The 27,415-nt window shown below is 32.6% G+C and overlaps 1 protein-coding gene across 1 annotated transcript; it reads left to right on the top strand.

Moving 5' to 3' along the window:
• Positions 1-14,802: 14,802 nt before the first annotated feature.
• Positions 14,803-16,751, top strand: LOC120171869 (eukaryotic translation initiation factor 5A-4). Its single transcript, XM_039179496.1, has 5 exons — positions 14,803-14,971; positions 15,460-15,582; positions 15,688-15,744; positions 15,814-15,888; positions 16,593-16,751. Exons 1-5 carry the CDS (start codon positions 14,849-14,851, stop codon positions 16,692-16,694), a joined length of 480 nt encoding a protein of 159 aa, XP_039035427.1. The 5' UTR covers positions 14,803-14,848; the 3' UTR covers positions 16,695-16,751.
• The last annotated feature ends 10,664 nt before the right edge of the window (positions 16,752-27,415 follow it).

The raw sequence follows: 27,415 nt of genomic DNA, 5'->3' as shown, positions 1-27,415 counted from the left end.
AAGATTTCTTGCCATTGGCTGAGTTTGCTTACAATAATAGTTATCAGGCGAGTATTCGCATGGCACCATACGAGGTTCTGTATGGACGTAGATGTCGTACTCCTATATGTTGGACAGAGTTACATGATAGAAAAACTTTGGGTCCAGATTTGGTTCGAGAGAATGAAGACACTGTCAGACTTATCTGTGATCGCTTAAGAGAGGCATTTGATAGGCAGAAATCATATGCAGATAAGCGACGTAAGGATATCGAGTTTTAGGTTGAAGATCAGGTTTTTCTTAAAGTATCTCCATGGAAGAAGGTATTGAGATTTGGACGTAAAGGTAAACTGAGTCCGAGATTTATTGGGTCATATCGTATTCTGAAGAAAGTCGGACCTGTTGCTTATCAACTTGAGTTGCCTCCACAGCTCAGTCGTATTCATGATGTTTTTCATGTGTCTATGTTGAGGCGATATCGTCCAGATCCGGATCACATCATTCAAGTTGATGAGGTAGAGCTGAGACCTGATTTGTTATATGAGGAAGAGCCTATTCAGGTTTTAGAGAGGGATGAGCGAGTTCTTCGGAATAGGCGTATTCCAATGATCAAAGTTCAGTGGAGTAATCTTAGCCCCTCAGAAGCTACTTGCGAGACTTCGGAGTCAATGGAGGCTCAATTTCCTCATCTATTTTCATAAGGTAAATTTCGAGGACGAAATTTCTTGTAGAGGGGGAGAATTGTAACAACCTGAAAATTTCAAAATAATATTTAATTGGAATTTGAAGATTTAATTGTGTTATTGGTGAAAATTTGGGGACTAAATTGAAAGATTTTAAAACTTGTAGCTTGTTTTAGAGTTAAACCAAATTAAGGGACCAAACCCTGAATTTACCCAAGAAAAGTTGGTAATGTTGGGCATTATATACGGTAATTGGTTTCTGATTTCATAAACCAATTGCTCATATATTCTCCCAAATTTCCCTCTCCCAACCTCAACTTTCGACGTCGATCCCGACACCGTCCGAATTCCGATCATCATTTTGAAAGTACCATTGTGTTCGTTATAACAAATCCCTTAAGTTAATTGAAGTGAAACGCTGCCAAACGCCATGAATTTCAAGTCAAAGCATCGACGTTTTTTTAGCACAACCGCCTAAAAAATCCTAAATTTATCACCGATCGTCGCTCCGTTTTCGACACCTCCCGTACCATCGTGTTCCTTGTGCCGTTCCGAGTCCACCGGTATCCTCCTTTCCTCCGGCGGCGGCGGTGCGTGTGGAGGTGAAGCGGTCAAAGTTTCTGGTTTGTTAGAATCGAACTCTCCGCCGTTTAAAATTTTGAACCGAGCTTTGTAAGTATTTCAAAATCGCTCAAAATAATTTTTAGGAATTTTTTCATGATTTTTAGAATGCCGGAAGACGTCTCACGCGCCCCCACGCGTCATCACTGCGCGTGGGGAAGGCAAAAATGACCGGTTCAACCGGTTTTTCAAAGGGTTTGACCGGTTTGACCGGTTTTGACCAGACCCGTTGACCAGACCCGACCCGACCGTTGACCGTTGACCGTTGACCCGGTGACATTTTGGGAATTAATTTGAAATGGGTGCTATTTTGGGAATTAATTCAAAAAAGGTGCTATTTTGGGAATTTATTCTTAAGAGGTGCTATTTTGGGAATTTAATTCGAAAAAGGAGCTATTTTGGGAATTAATTCAAAAGGTGCTATTTTGGGAATTTATTCGGAAAAAGGTGGTATTTTGGGAATTTAATTCGAAAAAGTGGTATTTTGGGAATTTAATTCAAAAAGGTGCTAGTTTGGTAATTATTTTAAAAAGATGCTATTTTTGTAAAATGATTGACAGTTTGTTGACCACCTTTTATTAGAACTTTGACCGGCTATTAAATAACCGTTAATCTTTTCCGAGAATACCTATCATGACAGTTTTCGACGTTCCGAATTCGTTTTTTGGGTCGGTTTCACAAAATTCAAAATCGAAAGTCTCCAAATCGTCAGTCAACCCCGTTGACTTTGATTTTGACCAAGAATTCAAATTTTCGGAAAGTCATACTTTATGTTTTTCGACGTCCTGAATCTGATTCCGAAGTCTATTTTGTCAAATTCTGACCTGAAATTCCCGAATTGAGCTTGTAAATCCAAAAGGCTTAATATTTTAATATTTTGATTATTTAATTGTGATTTGGTCAAGGATTGATTCAATAAAAATATTTTATGAAGGTACTCGTGTTTCACCTGAGCAAGGATCAATTAGGTCCGGTGTTATCCGTTCGTTAGATCAGCCTGAACCGCGTACTACGAGAATTACTAGTAGGTTTCCGTATATTATTTAAATAATATTTAGATTATTTATATTAGGACTCCAATATGGATTTTTCTAATTCGTAGGATCGAACACTGCAGCAGAACGTGATCGACAAACCCAGTAATAAGCTTCCCTATCTGATTTCTCAGACTGTTACAGGTGTGTTTCCCGATAGTGTTAATTATTTCTGTTTTAAAATATACATCTGAACATTATGTATCTAATATCTGATTTACCGCATATTTCTGATATGATATATGGTTACGGTATTTTATATCGATTTTCTGAATATTGATTATCCGATATCTGAAATTTTGTATACTACTGATTTGTCTTATGATTTCCGTATTTCTGTATATGATTTTTAAGCATGAACACTTTTATGTTTTAAAGAATTAATCATTGTTTTCATTCAAATACATTCATGAACAATCATTGGAGGGGTATTGTTGAAGGAAGTATATCCGCAGGTTCCTCAGCTTTGTGCTCAGGGCCTTATTTTATGTGTGGGCTGGGTGTATGGTTCTGGGAAACCTACATATTCTGATGTGATGGGCTAGGGGTAGTGTTCATATTTTTTTTAAAATGACATGCTTGCATAAACCGACATTACGGTAATATTTTTATCAGTATGTTTTTATATACACTGTATGGAGCACACTGGGCTTTTCGCTCATTCTATAGTTTTTACCCTTTTTCAGATAACAGCAGACCGTAAGCTAGCAGATTTGGCATAAGGGAGATCAACTACTTATTTTGTACGAACATATATCTCTATATGTTTTCCGTTGTATCTGGTGTCATGTATTTGCTATCGTTTTTGGATATATCTGTATTATTATTATAATGTATTATAAGATAAAAAAACTCTGAATGGGACATGTGACCACTTAGGTTTGGGTTTAACTTACAGACCGGGTCTGGGGGGTTACAGTTTGGAGTGTGTAGACAAGTTCCATTAAGTGTATTAAATATGTTAGACTCATAGGATGCATGAAATGACCCAAATTGCATAATTTGACTAGGTGATTTGTGCCAAAAGTACTTTTATGCAATGTCTGACTTTTGATGCTAGATCCTTGTATGATGTCGTGACTTGTGTTATAAAGCATGCACAAGTGTATTCCGACATGTATGATGTGGTATGAGGATGTCCAAGCATGTATCTAGTCCCTAGGATTGATTTTGTGAAACTTTGGTAGCCTAATTATGCATGTTCTTGAGAATTCTGCACTTTTCCAAAAAAAAAAGGATCGATCCCTTAGGATAAATGATTTATCGTTTCCCAAAAAAGATCAATCATTTGCTTTAAAGTATCGATCCCAAACTCACTATTTTGCAAAAGATTGATCCCCCGTGGAAAAGGATCGATCCCTTTGCTGTGTTCTAAATGAAAAATGGTAAAATTACATTCATTAAAGGTCCTAATTATCCCTAAGTCTTAGTTAGACTCTAGGATATTTATATAAGTTTAAAATGGTCCAAATATTAAATTGCTAATTAATATTAGAGCTTAACTTAGAATTTTCTGAGACTTATTATGTCAATCTTTAATATACTGAATTTCATAATAAAGGAGTTAATCTCATGATTGTTGTTCTTATGTGACTTTTAAATTGTTTACGTTTTATTCCTTAGAAAAGCATGGTCAATTAGGTCCATGTTTGTTATCCGATTAATATGGAATTTTACACATCTTTAATTAAGGATTAATAAGGAATATTGGTAAACTTAAATAAGTATTTTTTAAGTAATTCTTTTGGATGATATGAAATTACTGATTTATTAATAAAGTATATCTTGCAATGCATCGATTATTTAAGTGACGTTAAATTGTTGATGTTTATCCGCCTCCATGTATTGCATGATGTATGTTTTAAATTTGAATGCTTTCGCATAGTATGCATGTTAGGGTTTTATTCTGTTTGACAAGTTTGGATTCTAATGTACACTCATATACCCTAGTGGTTCTTCGTGACCGTGTATGGACAAACAAGGCATTTCTATGTTTGAGTATCGATACTAGATGAACAGTGTCGATACTAGATGATCTGGGATAACATCTAGTCATTTCTAGTAGGGAGTATCGATACTAGGGGGAAAGTGTCGATATTTCCCTTAGATTATCAAAATTGAGGGTACTTGGTATCAATACAAGGCCACTTTTTATCAAACAGAAGCAATTTTTGGTATTGATACTCATGGGGGTATCGATACTTGACCCTAAGGTATCGATACTACAAGTAGAGTATCGATACTACCCACTTTGTATGGTTAAATTTGATTTTGTTAAGGCCCGTAAGAGTTAAGGATGATCCGTAATACTGGAAATTAATTAATGAGAGACATAAATGATCAAGAGGGCCTAAAAGCACTCGTAGTAGTGGGTTACAACCAAAGGAACCATACTAAGTTTAATATGTCCATGTATATTCAGTTAAGCATGTATCGAATAATTAAGAACAAGGGTTGTTGCAGAGGATGTACCGACAAGCGATATAATAAGTAAGTCAGACTATATAATACCAAAGTCGTGTACTCTGGAAACGTTAGTGAACTAAGAACGTATAAGTGAGAATAAAATACCCTTTAGAGACCTCTTTAGAGGAAAAATGACAAAAATACCCTTTAAAGACACATAGAGACCTCTTTAGAGACACACAAAGACATCTTTAGATACAACTAGTGATGTGATCCTGACTATGCGCCTTACATCATTTTCTGCAATCTCCATGAGATTGATTGATCGAGGCAAGTTGTTTACATTCGAGAAGCTTCAAGAAGATTATTTGAGCTTAATCTGGGAATTTCAAGCCAAGTTTAGATTTCTGTAAGCCTTTTTCAACCCAAAAGAAGAACCTCCACCATCATACTCTAGGCTGGGATGTGAAGAAGGAACAACCAAGTATAAGGGAGGATTTTATCTTTTACTTGTTCATGAATTTGCATGAGTGTTAATAAATTTGCATGACATTAAGTTGCATAAATAAATAAGCATGCTACTTCATTTAAACATGAGTTCATCAAAGCATGTAGGTTTTTATGAAGCTACTTCATTTAAGTATCATCTTTCATTCAATAAAGCTAGTTCACTAATTAAACTAGTTCATTCATTTAAATTGTTCATTAATTAAACTAGCTCTTTATATGTTTTCATAAAATGTTTTTATTTTATTTTATTCAAGCTTAAACATTTCTTAATTTTTTGTCTAGGTGCAAGAGGGAAGCTGAACAGTCTCAACAGATGTATGGATATCAGTCAGAATGTCTTCTAATTCCAAATTCGATATAGACGTGTTTGGGTCAAAAAAATCAATTGTAAATTATTCCTCTATCTCTTAGCTTTCCAATTCCTTTTGAATCGCCTCAATTCGATATCGGGAGCTTGAGATATGATCGATTTACTGAAGAAAGTGCAGGCAGGAATTTTCATTACGGGAATTTTATACAAGGATGATTTGGATGAGTTTGAGCCAAGGAAGAGTCCTTTCATCTTCTACCAAGAGAAAAGCAATTGAAGGCTATTTTAATGCTTATATTCAAAGCAATTCAATGATTAATTCTTTTCATTTTTCAAGGCTGTTCATATTCTTGGAGAGACAATGCATTTAATCCTTCATAATTCACCTATTCAAGTCTTACTTATCATTCTTTGAACGCTATTCATCCTATGACTTCATTTATCCTATATCTTCCATTTGCAAGCAAAGCAAGGCAGCCCAAGCTTAATTCATCCATTTTCAATCTACATGGTCAGCCACAATAACTATCACTCTTCCATCACCTTCAAACCACTTTATCATAACCTACAACCTTTCATTTTCAATTTACTTATATCAATTTCTTTCTTGTAACATTGTTTGTGCATTTTCAGTCTTCAATCAAAGAACTGCGAAGTTCTTACTAGAATCACGATCGGGCAACATCGTATATGACTCAAAACAAATAATTGGGATCATATCATTTGGTATCAGGGTGTAGGTTGATTCAGTAAGATTGTAGTATTCTATCTCCCAGGTTAGTGAAAAAAAGTAAAAAAAAAATTGAAAAAAAAGAAAAGAAAAAAAGAAAAATTGAAAGAGGGCGGGAGCAATTCTTTTCATCTTTAAAAAGAATAATTAAGAAGGTTTCGTATTTGTTTCATCATTTCTTTCATTATCTTTACGATTTCATTGCCTATTCTCATCTTCGTTCTTTCTTGTAGCAAATTCTTTCCTTATATCATTTTTCCAACCAAGCCCCAATTATTTCAACCGAAGTCTATGAGACACCTTGTAAACCTCGAGGGAGTTCCACAAGAACTTTAAAGGAAAGAAAGAGCGGTAAAAGGCAAGAGTGAACGTCAAGGGTAAAAGCCATCCCGAGTGAAGCACGAGTGGAATGCCTTCTTTTTTCTTTGGAGTGTATTGGTGAGGTTTTGTGTTGGTGAGGTCTATTTTTCATTTTTTATTACTAATCATATCTCGCACTTCTAGAGACAATTCTCATATTTCAGGAGGTGACGCCCAAAATGATGGTGGTGTACCAAACTTGCAAATGCAAGCCATGACACGAGAGATAAGGAGTTTGTTTCAAAAGCATCTCGACCCAATCTCAAAGAAATTGGAGTGAATGATCGAACGACCTTCTTGTTCACAAATGCATACATTAAAGATCAAAACATAACTAAAAAGAAGAGACGACAATCAATCATTTTCTAGTTCTACACCCAATTATAGCATAAGATCTTACAATGAGGACCCCAATTTTCTAACAAGAAGCAATATCAAAAGTTAACGTGAAGTGAGCCAAGGAATTTTGCATCTTTCAATCTAGAAATTTTATCTCGTCTTCAAGTGTGTTTTGATAATTTTATCAAAGAAACACACTTGCAAGAACAACTACAAAAAGAAAGTGTTTGAAAAAAAACGAGAGTTGAAAAAGACATTCAGAGCGAAGAAAAAAAGTTGGAATTAAAAAGATTGAAAGTGTGGTTGAAAAACTTGGAAGTGAAAAGAAAGAATGTCGAGAAGAAGAGAAGAAGGAAATTTCATCTTACACTAACATTTCTCTTCCTCATAGTCTTGGTTTATCATTGCAGAATCATAAGAACACTTCAAAGGACATTCCAAACTCATCACCAGTCATGGAGATAATCAAACATGAACCATGCCTATATTATATTTCCATAGAAGATCCAATGAAGTTTTTCATCATCAAAGACATCAAGTAGTAACCACCAATCAAGATCATCAAGCATCATCCATGGTTTGATATTATCATTTCATTTGTTGTCAATGTCTCTACTTCTAATATTGATTCATTTTTCAGTTGTATGATTCGAACGCAAAGAGTTGACATCAAGAATGATTCGATAAAGGAGGTCATAAAAGGCAAAGAGACAAACAAGATAACATTTTCCATTAAATGAGACTTTTTAAATTCCTATCAATCCAAAATTGTATGCATCACACCTAAGACTTTAGAAGTTGGCAAGCAACTACAAGGAATTCAAAATGACTTCTCAATCTATGGAGAAGACTTTTTTTTCTTAATAATGAAGACAATTTCTACAATGATGTTTACAATTTGGAGATGAATCTTTATCAAGAACGATGAACGAAATTGAATTATTCTACCTACGGTAAAGATTCTTTCTTGTTTTCCAATGAAGTTCATTCTTTTATCGATATTTTTGATTTGAGGATGAATCATCTTAAAGAGGGACGGAATGATGTGATCTCGACTATGCGCCTTACATCATTTTCTGCAATCTCCTTGAGACCGTTTGTTTAAGCAAGTTGTTTACATTCGAGAAGCTTCAAGAAGATTATTTGAGCTTAATCTGGGAATTTCAAGCCAAGTTTAGATTTCTGAAAGCCTTTTTTAACCCAAAAAAAGAACCTCCACCTTCACACTCAAGCCTGGGATGCGAAGAAGGAACAACCAAGTTTAAGGGAGGATTTTATCTTTTACTTGTTCATGAATTTGCATGAGTGTTAATAAATTTTCATGACATTAAGTTGCATAAATAAATAAGCATGCTACTTCATTTAAGCATGAGTTCATCAAAGCATGTAGGTTTTTATGAAGCTACTTCATTTAAGTATCATCTTTCATTCAATAAAGCTAGTTCTCTAATTAAAGTAGTTCATTCATTTAAACTGGTTCATTAATTAAACTAGCTCTTTATATGTTTTCATAACATGTTTTTATTTTATTTTATTCAAGCTTAAACATTTCTTACTTTTGTGTCTAGGTGCAAGAGGGAAGCTGAACAGTCTCAACAGATGTATGTATATTAGTCAGAATGTATTCTAATTATGGATTTGATATAGACGTGTTTGGGTCCAAAAATAAATTGTAAATTATTCCTTTATCTCTTATCTTTCAAATTCCTTTTGAATCGCCTCAATCCGATATCGGAAGCTTAAGATATGATCGATTTACTGAAGACAGTGCAGGCTGGAATTTTCATTATGGGAATTTTATACAAGGATGGTTTGGATGAGTTTGAGCCAAGGAAGAGTCCTTTCATCTTATACCAAGAGACAAGCAATTGAAGGTTATCTTAATTCTTCTATTGAAAGAAATTCAAGGATTAATTCTTTTCATCTTTTCAAGGTTATTCATATTCTTGGAGAGACAATTCATTCAATCATTCATAATTCACCTATTCAAGTCTTACTTATCATTCTTTGAAGGCTATTCACGTGCTACCAAGGAACAAGCAATAAAGGCTGATTTTATTTCATTTAATCACCAAATTAAGTGATAAAATCAGCAAGGAATTTGAAGAGACAAGCTGATTTGGACATGTACATTTATCCTATAACTTCATTTATCCTATTTTCTTCCATTTGCAAGCAATGCAAGGCAGTCCAAGAGTCACCCCTCCTTTTTGGACGAATTTAAGGATTTAATTATGTCAAATTAAAGCTTAATTCATCCATTTTCAATATACATGGTTAGCCATCAAAGGATAAGAAGAATGAAAAGTCATTTAATTGAATTCAATTGCATTTATGTGATTGTTTTATTTTAATTAAGAAAAATCTTCATATGGTGCATGTCAACACTATAAATAGTCACCTCCATGGCATTTATACTTAGAACGTTTTTCATAATATACTCTTTGAAATGTTGCTTTCATTTTAGTTCTTGGATTAGAACTCTATCAATTTCTTGTCAATCTTGAAGCCTTCCTCCATTTCATTTTTTTATAATGTTGGTTCCTAGCTCATCTATAGCTAGTGGGTCACGTTCCACCCTCTATCACTTCGATTCCATCATTGTATATTGTTGGTTCCTAGCTCCATATAGCTAGCAGGTCACAATTACATCAATTTAGTACAATAAATATCTAGAACTTGACTTGGTGGTTGTGTGAGACTGATTTAATGCTTTAGTTCAATGAGAATTATACCGATGTTATGACATACCTAGTTCTCCCTCCATGATCTACTTGATGGCTATGTGAGACCAGGAGGTCATTCAATAGTTTAGTGAGAATTTTACTGATGTTATGTGACACCGGGTTCGCTTAGTTAACTAGTGTCTAATGGCTATTTGAGACCAGATACTAGCAGAGTGTTGCATTTAGATAATTCATAATAGTGGCAGTGTTTTATTTAGATAATTTATAAAAGTGTTAGTGTTATATTTAAATAATGCAAAGCAATTTTAGTTAGTGTGGTATAGACCCAATAGGGGTGTACTCATGGTGAGGCCCTTAGCATATGATTAAGGGAAACACGAGACTCTTACTTCAACGATAGAACAGTTGAACCTTAAGTAGGTAGCACTTTATTATGATCATACATGTACCTACTAATTAATACCATGTATTTAACATGCTTATGTTTATGATACTCATAATGCTGCTCTAGATTAAAAATTATACTGTTGGGCTTTGTAAGCTCATCATTTGAATGTTTTTCGTTCACATGTTATTAGCTTGAGCTATTCGTGGAGCACCGTCACAACATGATTTCTAGTATCTTTTCTAGACTATTACATTATAGCTTTAGTGGGCATGTGTATTCATAGAACCATACTTATGTATTTGGTTTATTGAGCTCTAAGTTTGTATTATTTTAGTTTTAAATAATATGTCACGAAGCTCCAATTTATAAAGGTGTTTTATAACTATTATTCATGTCGATTATGGTATCGTTCAACATGTTTTAAAATGAAAATGAATAGATTTTGAAAAATATGGGTTACCTTGGCAACCCAATATTGCGCTTTAGGCCAAATCAGGTTTAGGATGTTATATTTAATAGTATCAAAGTGTCATGTTGAGTCAATCCAAGGACCTAGTGGCTAATTTTAGTAAGGTTTCAATGTATATGTGCCCATATGTACTGAAAGTACTTGTATAATTTTGGAGTCATAATGGTGCTCCCTTTTTAATTTATGTTGTAGAGTTTTATGATGGTTGATAGTTTTGAGCATAGTCTTGAGGATAGGATGGAGAGTCGAGCCTCTTATCCTGATAGCATCAACGTTGAGTTCCTACCTAGGGTAGAGGATCATGGGATCCCGTCAGGTACAGGAGTCATAGAGGTGACATTCTTCAAATGTTTGACTTCCACTCTTAGAGAGATAGTATACACTATTCCTAGAGCGCAGATTGTTCAACCAACAGCCTAGATTATGTTATTTCTTATAAAGTCTCAGTAGATAGAGTGAGGAGGTATAAGATAAAAGACTTCTATGGTTTAGGCAATGATGATCCAATTCCGGTCGATCAGTGCTTGAAAGAGAAAATGAGGACTTTGATGTAGCTTCACCTTACCCAAGAGGGTAAGTTAGAGTGTGTCACCTCTTTGCTTAAGGGTAATGTTATCGACTGGTGGGAGACTATATAGATGGCTCTACAACTAGAGGTGCCTACATGACATCAGTTTCTAAGAGAGTTTAGAGGCAAGTATATTAGCGAGGCACATATAGATGGGTTGAAGATGCACTTTTCTTATCTAGTTTAGGGAGATCGCTTAATGTACGAGTACGAAAAATATTTTCTTCGATAGAGTCACTATGCTCTAGTTAGTTGCGATCGAGTCCTTGAGGTGCAGGAGGTTCCTCAAGGGGCTTTATATTGATATTCACATACTGTTGGTGGTAAACCCGCTTAGGGTATTTTCAGAGTTGACGTGACAAGTTAAGGCTGTGGAGAGGGTACAGAGTATGTGGAAGTGTTTGTTGGATAAATCATACAACCCAAGTATGAGAGCTTGTATACTAGTGAATCTATCTTAGTCGGTTGCAAAGAGGGTCAGAGGTCCACATGAGTAGAGGAGAGTGATGTTAGCTTTCTCACTCCAATCGAGTCAAGGGTTAAACGTAGGGTCTCGTAGGAGACCACCAGCTTTATCGTTTGTGGCGAGCTCTAGAGGCTTTGAGATATCTAGAGTGCAAGTATTGTGGAAAAAAACATCGATGAATTTGATTTAAACTCTTTATGAAGTGCTATAGATGCTAATCCTTGGCGCATTTAATGAAGAATTTGCCCTAGTTTGGATGGTGATGTTTTAGCTCGATCTAGAGAAACGATCCCAATAGCTCAATATAACAGAGAGCCTACCCAAAGAGGTGTTAAATCTATGCTCGGGCATGAGAGTAGAGGAGCGAATCGACCTATTCCCGATTCGACCATGCACTATCTAACTTGTTAGATCAGAGAAAGGCTGGGATAGGATGTTGATGTCACAGATGTTGATGTCACAGATGAGATGTCAGGTATGTTTTCATCTATCTTATTTTTTCATGTTGCTCCAGTAGACATAACGGTGTGCATTCTTTTGTGGTGTCAAGCTAACTAAATAGGAAAAATGTTCATGTAGATGGTCTTTACTTGAGGATCCAAGTACCAATTTGGTAGGCCGTATGGGAATAGACAAGGTTTATATTAGATGTACATCGAGAAATTGGGCCAGAATTAGTAACTGGCCTAAGGGAAGTTATTAGTAAAAGTGTTACTTGAATCTTGGAGTTGCAAGTCTAGAGATGTATGAGAACCTTTTGAGAATAAGTAATTATTCCTTGTTGAGTTAAAGGTCAACTCAAACAAAATATTTAGCCACTGAATCCCCTACCCTTGTGTGTTACTTAGGGGAGCATCCATGTGGGTGGTCAAAGTTAGATATGAGACTATAAAGATATTCATGCATAGTTAGTTGAGGGTTCATGTGGTCGATCCCGTAGACATTTAGTAATCTTAGGTTCAATCTTGGAGATAGAGATCTCCATGAGAGTGTTGAGAATGCCTAAGTTATTCTAGCTAGTATGATGATTGCCTTAGTTACCAAAAGTATCAGGATATATATCAGCTAGTGCCAAGCACTTCAGTTGCTAGTTAAGCACATATGTCCCATGTACTAGAGATGAGTAAGTTAGCTGTGTGTAAGTTACGATGTTGTAGTCATGGATCTCACCCTAATTATAAAGGATACTATAATAGCCAAAAATTAGGACTAGTGACCAAAGTGTAAATTTTGAAAGTTTAGTGGGTAAAATATAAACTTGGGAAAGGTTTAGGGACCAAAGTGGTAAATTTCCCAAGAAGAAATTGTATCCCCTAAATGAATATTTTACCCCCAAGAATGATGTTTTTGTGGGTTTTAGATTTTTTATCTGGAATTTGTATTATAAGCTATAAAGCGATAATGTCTGATAAGAATTTGGATAATCAGATCCGATCAGATATTTAAGAAAATATGAAGGATGATAGTATAAGGTTAATAATGTCATTTTCATATTTTAGTTTAGTAGAATTTAACATGGATTGTTGGAATTAAGTTGATTTTTCCATATTAAATCGGGATTGTTGGACTAAAGTGGTAAGATTGTGATTTTTGGAAAATGCATAGGTAAAGATGAAAACTAATAAAATATTTACTTGATGATGTAAGGAATGATTTCATGATAATGGCATGGTGATAATTATCATGATTTAGTCATGGTAAATTGATAAATTTAATTAAATGAATTTTCATTTTAATTAGCCTTATAACAAGTGTAATTAGATATTTTAGAAAGAAAAAGCTTTGATCTTCTTCTTGTTTTGTGGTAGATTCCATTAACAAAGTAATAAGTATTTATTTTCATTTTTAAGCTTATTTAGTTTATTTTAGGGTTAAGACATTAAATAGAGAATTTATCTATATCAAATTCTCTATCATTTGGTATAAATATTTCATGGTTTTCTTGCTTCGATAATTGGTTTGGTTATTAGGGTAGTTGAAGAGTAAGTTGAAAATCAATGACTTAAGGATTGATTTTGATGTTACTGAAGTAGTTGATTTTTTTCTAAGTATGTGTGATTATTAAAATCAATTGAAAATGTTTAAAGATGAATTTGGTTAAGGTTTAGGTTTATGGAAAAGATTGAATTTTTATATGAAATTGACTGGAATTGCATGGGAATGATGAATGGAGGATAAATTCATGCTTGAATCAAAATGAAAACCATGTTAGATGAACCTTAAAGTATTCAACCTTAATGAAGAAATTAGGGGGAAATTTTGGAAATATTTTCCTAAACCTAGAATTGATGTTTGAATAATTATACATTATCTTTTTGACCAACATCGATCCAAATTGTTGTACATTACTTCAGTTGAATTAATACAAAATTTTGATATTTTAAAATACTTTTAGTTTTATGTTGATTTTTATTATTAAGTAAAATTATTATACTTAATAAATAATTATTTTGATAAATATGATTGAATATTATTTTACAATTTTATATAATGTGTATATACACTTGTATATATCTACTATATATATTTATATGCAATATATATATATATATATATATATATATATATATACACACATACATATATATGAAAATATTGATTAGTGCATTTTTTTATTTTTAAAATTTTATTAATTAAATTTAAAAAAATAATATAAATATATTTTGAAAATTATACTTTTATAAAAATATATATGTGTAGGGATGGACATAGAATTATAGAATTTTATGTTAGAGAGATAAACTTATAAAAATTTAAAGGATAAATGAATGTATAAATTTTAAAATAGACAAAAATATATTTTAATAGAAAATAAAAAGAAAATATCTAAATTTTATAAAAATTTAAAATTTATAGGGACGACTACCCATCTGTCTCCCCTCGGTTTATTCCCGGATAATATATATACTTAAGTAAAATTTATAATTTAGATTGTGTATTTATATAAAATAAGATATTAGTTAGTATAAAATTTAATAGTTTCTATCCTATTTTTAATTTTTATTAGTTAAGTTAAAATAATATCATATATATATACCTAAAAATCTAAATAATATATATTTTAATATTTATATATAAAAAATCTACTATTAATAATAAAATATTATAAATAATAATAATTCTAACCAACTAATCATGAGAATGAAGATTTTATTCATATGAAAATCTCCTCTCTTAAACCACACAGCCCCCCTTAATATTTAAACCCGCAGGCTCCTCTGCCTCCTATCCCTATCTACGCCGCCCATTCTCTGGTTTTGGTGCCAAACACGATTGAAACATAATTTGAAACCCGGATATGTCGGACGAAGAACATCACTTTGAATCCAAGGCCGACGCCGGCGCTTCCAAAACTTACCCTCAGCAGGCCGGCACCATCCGTAAAAACGGCTACATCGTCATCAAAGGCCGCCCCTGCAAGGTCCCCTCTTTTGAACCTACGGAATTTGTTTTCTTTTTATTTTAACTATCTGTTTGTTGTTATCCCGGAAATAAACCCCGATTTAGGTTTTCTAGGCTTGTCAATAATTTCTACTTGTAATTTTGATGGTTCAGATCTGTTGCTTTAGTTTTAAAATTAATTTTAATAGTTGGATTTTTAAATTATATATTTCATTTCCTTTTTTATAAAAAAAATCTATATTTTTCTTACTTTTTTAAAAAATTAATTTTAATAGGCTTGTCAACGGTTTGATACGGTTCTTCAGTTTTATTAAAGGGTCCTTGGATGATTATTTTTGCCTAACATTGTTTGAATATGTGTCCAACACAGGTATTTCATAAGACATGTAGAGTTGGAGTAACATACATTGATTATTGATTTTGTACCTTTTGGTTGCTATTTTGGTGGAGTATGAAGTGATTTAAGATTTTCGGTCAAATTGATTATTGTTGTATTGGATGTTGCAGGTTGTTGAAGTTTCCACCTCCAAAACTGGGAAGCATGGTCATGCTAAATGTCACTTTGTTGCCATTGACATCTTCACTGCCAAGAAGTTGGAAGATATTGTTCCTTCTTCTCACAACTGTGATGTATGAAATTATAACTTCATAAGATAAGCCTTGTTTTGCTTTCCCGTTTCTAATGTCATGTGTTGCATTTGTGTTAATGAATGTTTATTCTTTGGCTTTTAACAGGTTCCACATGTCAATCGTACTGACTATCAGTTGATTGACATTTCTGAGGACGGATTTGTAAGTACATTTGTTTCTTTTCTTCTGGAAGTTGTGTGCTTGTGTTTCTTAACTAGTTAATCATTTCAGGTGAGTTTACTTACTGATAACGGAGACACTAAGGATGATCTGAGGCTCCCAACTGACGAGAGCTTGTTGAAACAGGTCAATTAACTATATATATATATATATATGTATATGTATTAGACATACAGCTTTCTTGTCATAGAATAGCCTTTGATTCTTTCTTTTTCTGATTTGAATTCTAAAAACAACCAAGCCTTTTTGTGCTACCTAGTGGCTCCTGTGGTAGCATGCAATGCTTGTTCCATTCTTTTCCTTGTACACAATGGACTGGTTAAAATTTGGCATGAAATGTTTTTATTTTATTCAGTTCTAGGAGTTTTGTTTATGTTAGACGGACTGAGAATCTTTTGCATATGCATGTTTGACTTGTCTATGATCAGTTTTATTGATTTTTTACATATAATTTGAAAATAATGTCCATTTTCCTACGTCTGTGGTATATGTCAAACATGTGTATGGGTATTTGAGAGATTAAGGTTTCGAGTAACATAAGTTTTGGTAGAAGATAAAAAGAGAAAAAGTATTTATAAATATATTAAGATTTAATATAATATTCCATTAGGGGAATGTAGTCCTTTCTCCCCTGAAACTGTTTTTATTATGCTGCTACTCAACCTAGCCATATTATAACTTTACAACGTGCTTATATGTTTGCATTTATTATGATGATTAACTGATATTTTTACCATATATGCCACTGCCATTGCTTTTCATATTTTTCATTTATATCTTTGCACCCCTTATGCCGAGTTGCCGCAAATAACATGTTTCTGCAACAACAGATCAAGGAAGGTTTTGCTGACGGAAAAGACCTGGTTGTGTCTGTTATGTCTGCAATGGGGGAGGAGCAGATCTGTGCTCTTAAGGACATTGGTCCAAAGTAGTTCGAGAAGCTACTACTTTCAGACATGTGTTGCAATTTTAGATTAAAGTTTTTACAACTTGAATCGCTTTTCCTCTTGGACTCTTTCGTTGTCTTGATGTTGTATCTGGATAGAGAAAAACACCATTGCTGGTCTTCTTGTTGTGCTATGATTTTCCTTTTTTTCCCCCTACTTCCAAGGCTTTGTTATTGGTTCTTCCATATTTGTGGCAATTTATGGTCAAGTTATTCAATAATAAAATTTGCCAACGTCATATCATTAGCCCATTAATGTGATATAATAAAATTTGCTAATGTCATATCATTAGCCAATTACAAAATATTTAGGATTAAATAGATTAGAAGTGTTTAAATTATATCATTTTTTGAAAAGTAGGAGTTCAAATTTTTTTTGATTTATTTTGGTGTTTAATATTATGATTGTTATCATTTTAAGTATCTTAATCGTACTGTAAAAAGTCGTCTTAAACTGTCTTAATCGTATTGTAAAATACTTTATTAAATTAAATGTATCACATTTTGATAATTTTAGGAATTAAAAAAATTAAGTTATTATTATATTTTAAAAAATAATCTTAATTTATTTGAAACTACAAAAAAGTCATAAATCTTTAAAATTCTTTAATTTCTAACTGTTGAGTTAATCGATTGATGGAAATGTCAATTAAAATTTTGGTGGAAGCTTTTGCAGAAAATTGAAAATATTTGCACAACGATTTAGAGTGGTTCGACTATCTCAACCAAAGTCTACGTCCACTACCTTAGCTATCAACACTAAGGATTTTCCAACAAATTCACTAATTTGTTCTTTCTTTTGAGGACAAAGAGTAACCTTACAACTCTCTCAAGAATTATACCCCAAATTCTTGAGCACATTCTTTTTCAAAGAGAAATACACAAATTTGCAAACTTACAAGGAAAACCTCACAAGGTAAGATGTTTGCACAATTCTAGAACAAGAAAAGAACACTCACAAATAATTATAAATGAGCACAAATGGTGTTCTTGAAAGCAAAATGAATATTGAAAGGAAAATTGGCTTGATTTGCACAAACTTGGTGTTTGATGCTTTCTCTCTTGTTTCTCTATGATTTCTTGTTGATCAAAGGCTTCAGAACTTGATTAAATACTCCCTCAATTGATTCTGAACGTTGGGGATGATTAGTGGAATCAATGGAGCCGTTTAAGTGTGAAAACAATTAATACAAAAGCTTAGAGCGTGGGGGGAATCGATACCCCCTCATGGGGAATCAGTTCCCTAAGTTTAAAATTCAAATATTTCGACTGTTGATCAGGGGGGAATCGGTACCCCCTTGGGGGGAATCGGTTCCCTCCGAGCATTCTGTTTTTCTCGGAGCCAAACCATTCAGGGGGAATTGGTTCCCTCTGAACATTCTGGAATTTTTGGCTTTGAAACGGTTCGAAATACTTTGTAAAATTATTTTGAAATAATTTTAAGATTAAAACTTAATTTTACACTTGAGTAAGGATTAAAAATGACTTTTGAAAGATTTGGAGTAATATTTTGATATTCGAATAATTATATCGAATATACTTAGAAAATCTTTTTGGAAAATCTTAAAATTCATTTATCTTAATTTGTTATATCGAAATATCAAAATGTTTTCAACAATCTCCCCTTTTTTGATATAACAAAACATTGTAGTAATTTTAAGATTTTGAAATCAAGTTTTGAAATTACTCCCCCTTACTCTAACACTTTTCCCCTTTAAAAACACAAACATTTTCCCCCCTTTTTGCTAAATCAAAAAAACCTTTAAAAGATTTTAAACAAATTTTTGAAAAACAATTAGCCAATTGATAACTAACTATAGCGTAAGCTACTAAAATTATAATCAAGAGAAAGATTAGTCATTAGTTCCATAATTCAATATTCATAAACAATGTGAAATGACAAAAATTGGTCATAATGCAACTAATATGTAAATGATGCAAAAATAAACATTAAGCTCAAAATGAAAGTGAAAATCAAACCAAATATATAAGCATGTAAGTTCAAATATCCAATTATCCAACAAATTCAAACACCCAAAATAAAACAATCCATGAACATCAAAATGTTTCACAATTAAAAGTTATGAGTTCGGGACGATAAACCCATTGACCCAAAGACCCAGTTTGATAAACAAATTACTAAGGAGACAACCATAAATCAAGGTTTCTATATTCTTGGAAGGAACAATGTTTATGGAAACTCACTAAATATCTATGTTCCTAAGGGAGGAGTACCTACCTCCGGATGGTCTAAACCACCAAGAGATCAAATAATGAAGGAATCTATCGCGATGAGTTCTTAGGGTACTCTCATTATCCTTAGACTTATAGGGTGAATCCACAGTCTCTTTTTCATTAAACCTGAGTTATCTAGTCCAAAATGGGTAGCGATTGTGCCAGAGTCAATAAAAATGAATTGTCCTAAAAGATAGGATCGAATTCCTATAATTTCATATCGGCGCTCGTTTTGGACACATACCACATTGGAATAAAAAAATGTGAACTAATTGATGATAAACCAAAGGTTTGAGTTTAAAGAGTTTATCAAACTTCTAGGATTTAAGAGTAGGAAGATATTGGAAGTCCATATCTTCTATAGCTTGAATCGAAGGGATACGTTCTTCCCGGATTTTGTATGACTCAAAACAAGTATGGTACCTATGATATAGATCTTGTCCACAACCAGGTACATTGAAACAAGAGTTCATAATGGTCATATTTGGGTTATTTGGATTGGGTGGAGGAATAAGAGGTTGATTTTGACTTGAGCTACTAGACAATGTCCTAGGTCGTTTAGGATTTGACATGGTTTAAGAATCAGAATAGAATATGTAACGAGCAAATTTAAACACATGTATGCAATATAATCAAACCCAAAACTCAAATGAGTCCTCAAGATTTCAAGGTTCTCTAAACCGAATCCTAAAGGGCAATGTTTTGAAAAACTATTTGGAAAATAATGTTTGAAAATCATAATACGTATAGTTTTTATGAAAACATAATTGAATCAAAAACATCAATTAAAACAACAATTTTTGTTTTTTTTATTTTGAAATTTAAAGATAGTTTTGAAAAATTGAGTGTTTTGACGAAATTGGTTGTAAAATCATCATATAACCAATGCCCGATGTAATGTTCATCTTAGAACTAATCAAAACTAGTCCTAAGTTCAAAAATCAATGAAATAGAGGATTTTGAAATATTACCTTTAAAATTTGGATTTTATGAGAATGTGATGTTGTTTGCAAGGATTAGAAGTTGAAGAACGATCTAATTCCGACTTGCATTTGATGATTTTGGAAAAAATGAAGATGTAGAGAGAAAGAGAGAGTGAACGACGTTTAAGAAAGAAGAGAGGGTTTGAGCAAAAATTGGGTTCTGCCCGTGTTAAAACCAGAACCCCATGGGGGTATCGATTCCCCTACAGGGGAATCGATTCCCATTCAAAGGGGGAATCGGTTCCTTTATGGGGGTATCGATTCCCTCTGCCAAATATTTAAAAAATATGTATTTTAAACATCCAATAGTTCTAAAATAATTAATCCTAGTGGTTGGCAACTCATATTTCGAAAATTAACTATGTTCAAACAATCAAATTTGTCATTAAACATCATTTGAACAAACAATTAATTTTCACTAATAATCATAAACTCCCCCTAACTAATAACAAGAATGCAATCAAAATTTATTATAAGCATTTTTCATTTATTCTTAAAAGTGCTAAAATTATTTTAAACACTAAGCGAAGATAGGTCAGTTAAACCTAATTCTCTCCTAAGTGTCCAACATCTTTCCTTGTCTAAAGGTTTTGTAAAGATATCCGCTAATTGGTGCAAAGTATCAACAAATTCTAGAACTACATCTTTCTTAGCGACATGGTCTCTAATGAAGTGATGTCTTATTTCAATGTGCTTAGTTCTAGAGTGTTGGATGGGATTTTTAGTGAGACAAATAACACTATTATTGTCACACTTGATAGGAATGGTACCTACTTCAATTCCATAATCAAAAAGCTGTTGTTCATCCATAAAACTTGTGCACAACAACTACCAGCTGAAATGTATTCGGCTTCAGTGGTAGATAATGCAACACAATTTTGTTTATTTGAAAACCAAGAAATCAGCATATTTCCAAGGAATTGGCAAGTACCGGAGGTGCTTTTTCTATGTAATTTGCATCCTCCATAATCCGCATCAGAAAAGGCATGCAAGCTAAAGCTAGAGTCTCTAGGATACCAAAGTCCTAAACTAGGAGTGTCCTTAAGGTATCTAAAGATTCTCTTAACAGCTAGTAAATGTGATTCCTTAGGGCATGATTGAAATCTAGTACATAAGCAAACACTAAACATAATGTCCGGTCTACTTGCAGTTAGATAAAGTAAAGATCCAATCGTTGACCTATATAATTTAACATCTACACATTTACCTCATTCATCTAAGTCAAGCTTTGTTGAATAGCTCATTGGAGTGTCATGAGGCTTGCCATTTTCTAGTCCAAATTTCTTGAGCATATCCTTGACGTACTTAGCTTGATTGATGAAGATGCCATCTTTTCTTTGCTTGATTTGGAGTCCCAAGAAAAAATGAGAGCTCCCCCATCATGCTCATTTCGAATTCGCTTTGCATTAGCTTAGAAAATTCTTGGCAAAGAACATCATTAGTAGAACCAAATATTATATCATCAACATAAATTGGAACTACTAATAAATCTTTACCTTTATGCTTTAAAAACAATGTAGTGTCAACCTTCCCTTTTGAAAAATCTTTTTCAATTAAAAAGTTTGACAATCTTTCATACCAAGCTCTAGGAGCTTGTTTTAAACCATAAAGTGCTTTTGTCAATTTAAGAACATGATCCGAAAATTTTGAATTCAAAACCTGGAGGTTGTTCCACATACACTTCTTCTTTTATAAAACCATTTAAAAATTCACTTTTAACATCCATTTGATATAATTTAAATTCATGAAAACATGCAAATGCTAATAACATTCTAATTGCTTCCATCCTAGCTACGGGAGCATATGTTTCATCATAGTCTATGCCCTCTTCTTGAGTATACCCTTGAGCAACAAGTCTAGCCTTGTTTCTCACTATATTACCACTCTCATCAAGCTTATTCCTAAATACCCATCTAGTACCTACAATAGATTTATTACTAGGCCTTTCAACTAATGTCCATACTTTACTTCTCTCAAATTGATTTAACTCTTCTTGCATAGCCATAATCCAATGTTCATCATTTAATGTTTCTTTAATATTTTTAGGCTCTATGCATGAAATAAATGCAACATAATTACAAATATTTATAAGAGAAGATCGAGTTGTTACCCCTTTGGATGGATCACCTATAATCTCACCATCCTTGACATAGTTGTACTCTCTTGGATAAGATACTTCCCTTTCTTCAATGGTTGGATTCTCGATAGGATCATGAGTTTTCTCATCTTTCGTTTCTTCCTTTGATGATGATTCTCCAACGTCATGTCTAACGTCATTTGTATTTATAATACCTACATCATTATTAACATAAGCTCTTCTACAACTAAAGTTCTTTTATTAAATACTCGATAAGCTTTAGAATTTAAGAAATAAGCCAGAAAAATTCCTTCATCACTTTTAGCATCAAATTTGCCAAGGTTTTCTTTACCATTGTTTAAAACAAAACATTTAAATCCAAAAGGATGAAAATAGCTAATGTTAGGCTTTTTATTTTTGGAAATTTTATATGGAGTTTTCTTTAAAATTGGCCTAATCATTATTCGATTTACAACATAACAAACGGTATTTGTGGCTTCCGTCCAAAAATATTTTGGCAAATTATTTTCACAAAGCATGATTCTAGCCATTTCTTCTAAAGTTCGATTTTTCCTCTCAACAACTCCATTTTGTTGAGGGGTTCTAGGTGCTGAAAAATTATGGCTAATACCATTAGAATTACAAAACTCATTGAATCCAAGATTTTCAAATTCAGTGCCATGATCACTTCTAACACTAGTGATAGAGTAACCTTTTTCGTTTTGTATTACTTTTGAAAATGTGATGAAATTTTCTAATGCTTCATCTTTAGTACTTAAGAATAGAACCCAAGTATATCTAGAATAGTCATCTACCAAGACAAATGCATATTGTTTTCCACCCAAGCTAATAGTCCTAGTTGGCCCAAAAAGATCTATATGGATCAATTGTAATACTCTACTAGTTGACACATCATTAATGGATTCAAAAGAAACTCACTTTTGTTTTCCTTTAGAACAAGCATCACAGATTTTATCATTATCAAATTTTAGTTTAGGCAGCCCTCGAACCAATTCTCCTTGAACTAACCCTTGCAAAACACTCATACTAGCATGTCCTAGTCTCCTATGCCATAACAAATTATCATGCTCATCCCTAGCAACTAGGCACAAAATATTCATATCAATAAAATCTAAATGCATCATGTATATATCCCTATTTTATGACCAACAATCATAATTGAAAATAGATGCAATGTCAATCAATTTTGCAATCATTTAAAATAAAACATTGTATATTTTATCAAATTTATTTTTCAAATGATTATGCTTTTAACCCATTCACATATAAAACATTATGCAATGTTTATTATAGAGATTAAGAGCACATGCATAAAGTTTTTGAAAATTTTATGCATTAAAACTTTATAATATTTAAATAAAAATCTATGCATAAACATTAAGAAAAATTTCAGGTCAAAATTTTGCAAAACCAAAGTTCTTGAAAAATCGATATCAATTGTTAAAGAGATATCAATTATATTTTAAAAACAATTTTGACCAAAAAATAATATGATGAACTAGAGTTTATAAAACATTACAAAAAATTACCATGTTCATCATACAATATTTTTTTAACATACATGAGATAAAACATAATTCAACATTATAAAACCTCATGCATGCATAAACTAAATGAGTAACCAAATAATAAAAACATTAAGTTTAGAGGTTACCCATTCCCTTTTTATGTGTGGCTAGAACATCTTGAATATCATCATCTTTATCACTATTGCTCTCACACACCTACAAGAGACATTTAAGTAGATTTTGGTATCCAAATTGCTTTGGATCCTTGAACATTAGTTTCAATGCCTCTTGTTCCTTTTGGAACCCATACTTGTCTAATTTTAAATCGTTTTCCTTTCTTTAAAGGACAAGTATGTTCCTTATGACCATGATAATGACAATGTGAACATATTTTCATTATTGAACTAGATGAATTATTTAGAATGATCTCTTTTTCTCTTGTTAAACATTCAAGCTTATCTTTCAAATTGAAATTTTCTTTTTCGATACTTTCAAATTTCATTTTTGAGAGTTCTAAATCCTTCTTCAAGATTTCATTTTGATTTTCAAAATCCATTTTCATTTCTAGAAGAAGTTTGTTTAATTTGAAAATTTCTTTTTCAAATTTTTCAGATTTTATTTTTGAAAGCTGTAACTCCTTTCTCAACATTTCATTTTGATTTTCCAAGTTTGTTTTAGCTTTCAAAAGAAGATCATTTTTAGCAATAAATTTAGAAATCAATTTATTGTATTTGGAGTTCATGGTCTCAAACTCCGAAAATAATTTATCATAAGCATCTTGTAACTCATTAAAAGATTTTGATTTTGATATATTTGAGTTAGAAGATACCTTTAGCTCTGTGAGAGCTAATAGAGACATCACTTTTATTGATTCTTCTTCTTCCTTGTCTTTATAGATCTCCTCAAGCTTATCCCACATTTCCTTGGCACTTGAACAAAAAGAAACTCCTTTATATACATTAGGATCAATTGCACAACACAACATGTGCATAGCCTTTGAGTTTTGTTGAGCTTCCTTCCGTTCTTGAACACTCCACTTCTTTGCCTTCTTAGTAGGAGAGGAATATCCTTTCTTGATTATCATCCACGCTTCCATATCAAATGCTTTGATGAATATCATCATACACCTCTTCCAATGATGATAATTTGTTCCATTGAAGTGTGGAGGCACGCTAATAGGTCTGGACTCTTCCATGAGAGAATGAACCGGAAGTAGACGCCATCTTTATCGATTTAGTTCTTCCCGGATCGACTCAAGAGGCGATTAAACCTTCAAATGAGTGAGGCCCTGATGCCAATTGCTGAGTTAATCGATTGATGGAAATGGCCAAGAGGGGGTGAATTGGTAATTAAAATTTTGGTGGAAGCTTTTGCAGAAAATTGAAAATATTTGCACAACGATTTAGAGTGGTTCAACTTTCTCAACCAAAGTCTACGTCCACTACCTTAGCTATCCACACTAAGGATTTTCCAACAAATTCACTAATTTGTTCTTTCTTTTGAGGACAAAGAGTAACCTTACAACTCCCTCAAGAATTATACCCCCAAATTCTTGAGCACACTCTTTTTCAAAGAGAATTACAAGGTAAGATGTTTGCACAATTCTAGAACAAGAAAAGAACACTCACAAATAATTACAAATGAGCACAAATGGTGTTCTTGAAAGCAAAATGAATATTGAAAGGAAAATTGGCTTGATTTGCACAAACTTGGTGTTTGATGCTTTCTCTCTTGTTTCTCTATGATTTCTTGTTGATTAAAGGCTTCAGAACTTGTTTAAATACTCCCTCAATTGATTCTGAACGTTGGGGATGATTAGTGGAGTCAATGGAGCCGTTTAAGTGTGAAAACAATTAATATAACAGCTTGGAGCGTGGGGGGAATCAGTACCCCCTCATGGGGAATCGATTCCCTAAGTGTAAAATTCAAATATTTCGACCGTTGATCAGGGGAAATCGGTACCCCCTTGGGGGGAATCAGTTCCCTTTGGGCATTATGTTTTTCTCGGAGCCAAACCATTCAGGGGGGAATCGGTTCCCTCTGGACATTCTAGAATTTTTGGCTTTGAAACGGTTCGAAATACTTTGTAAAATTATTTTGAAATAATTTTAAGATTAAAACTTAATTTTACACTTGAGTAAGGATTAAAAATGACTTTTGAAAGATTTGGAGTAATATTTTGATATTCGAATAATTATATCGAATATACTTAGAAAATCTTTTTGGAAAATCTTAAAATTCATTTATCTTAATTTGTTATATCGAAATATCAAAATGTTTTCAACACTAACCCATCGTCATCGGTTGCGACTGTTGTTGTAGTCTTCATGCTTGCGTCTTTCTAGTTAGACGTCGTAATTCTTGTCGTCGATTGGTCGTCGAGATCTCATGGGGTTGTGATTTGTAGTGTCAGGGTTCGTCGAGGTACACACGTTGATTGACTCCTGTTCCGGTGGTTTTTCATGGAGTTATCGGTTGTCAGTGGATGTAAGGTCAGGTGGAGGTTCATCGATGGTAAAGAGAGATGGTTGGGGTGGGTTTATGGGGTTGAAATTAGGTTTTTCAAACTTTTGAGGGTTTTTAAAAGTTTTTTTTTTTAAATTTTGAGATTTTAAATATAATAATTTTTTTAAAATTTTTAATAAAAATTTAAAATCATCAGAACGTAACATGTCTTTTAATGACAACATTTAATGCCTGTTACGGTCGAGACACTTAAAGTGATAACATTTGTAATGTTAGGCATCTAGATGAATCGAAAAAAATTTAGGTACCGATTAAAAAAAATATGTTTATATGTTACTTATTCAATTAGGCCCTACCTTCTCTAACGAGAAAGGTAACCTACCTACTTAGGGGTGAGCAAAACTCAACTTGATTTGAAAAATCGAATTTTTTGACTCGATTCGACTTGAAAAAACTCAACTCGAATGGAGTTCAAATTGCAATTTCATAAACTCGAATCGACTACAAAAAATTTCAATTTCAAATTCAAATCGAGTTATAAAATGCAACTCAAGTAACTCGAATAACTCGAAATTTTTAGTAACTAGTGGATTTATTTTCAAGTTTGACTCGAGTCCTTAGTATGATATATTTATATCACATATGAAAAAAATATGAAGAAATATATTTATATTGTATATATGATTATAGAAAGTCACTTAAATTGGAATTTAACAATATTGTAATATTATAAATATTTACAATTAAATTTAAACAAAAAATCGAAAAATCGACTCGACTCGAAAAAAATTCAAATCAAATCCGAGTTGTAAAATTGGATTCGTCAAATCGAATAACTCAAAATTTTTTTACTCGACTTGACTCAATCGACATCTCATCCCTATGCCTACTTGTGGAACTCATAAATATTGGTTTATATTTTGGGTAAACTACTTGAATGACCACCAACCATGAGGTTGGAATTAAAATGACCACCATTTTTAAATTTATTTCAATATGATCATTGAATTATTTAAATGAGTTCAATATAGCCATTAGTCGTTAAGATTTAACAAAGGGGCGGCGTGAACTATTGAGTCAAACCCAATGTTTGTTATTAGTTTGTTCAAACTTTTATTTATCTTGTTTTAAATTTTACATAAACAATGAAATTATAATATTCTAATAAATAAATTATATGATAGACTACTTGAATGACCACTAAATGATATTCTAATAAATAAATTATTAGTTAATGCAAGGTTTAAAAATAAAAATGAATTTAAAATTTTTATATTTTTAAATTAAATTAAATTAATTTTTTTAATTATTTTTAAATTAATTTAAATTATATATCAATTTTTTACGATGTTTGTTATTCATTTGAAATTATTTGTTAAAGCACGATTTAAAAAATTATTAGTTAATGTAAGGTCAA

The sequence above is a fragment of the Hibiscus syriacus genome, unplaced genomic scaffold (assembly GCF_006381635.1).
Source record: "Hibiscus syriacus cultivar Baekdansim isolate YM2019G1 unplaced genomic scaffold, ASM638163v2 tig00111837_pilon, whole genome shotgun sequence".
NCBI lineage: Eukaryota > Viridiplantae > Streptophyta > Magnoliopsida > Malvales > Malvaceae > Hibiscus > Hibiscus syriacus.
This window is presented reverse-complemented; position numbering and strand designations above follow the sequence as displayed.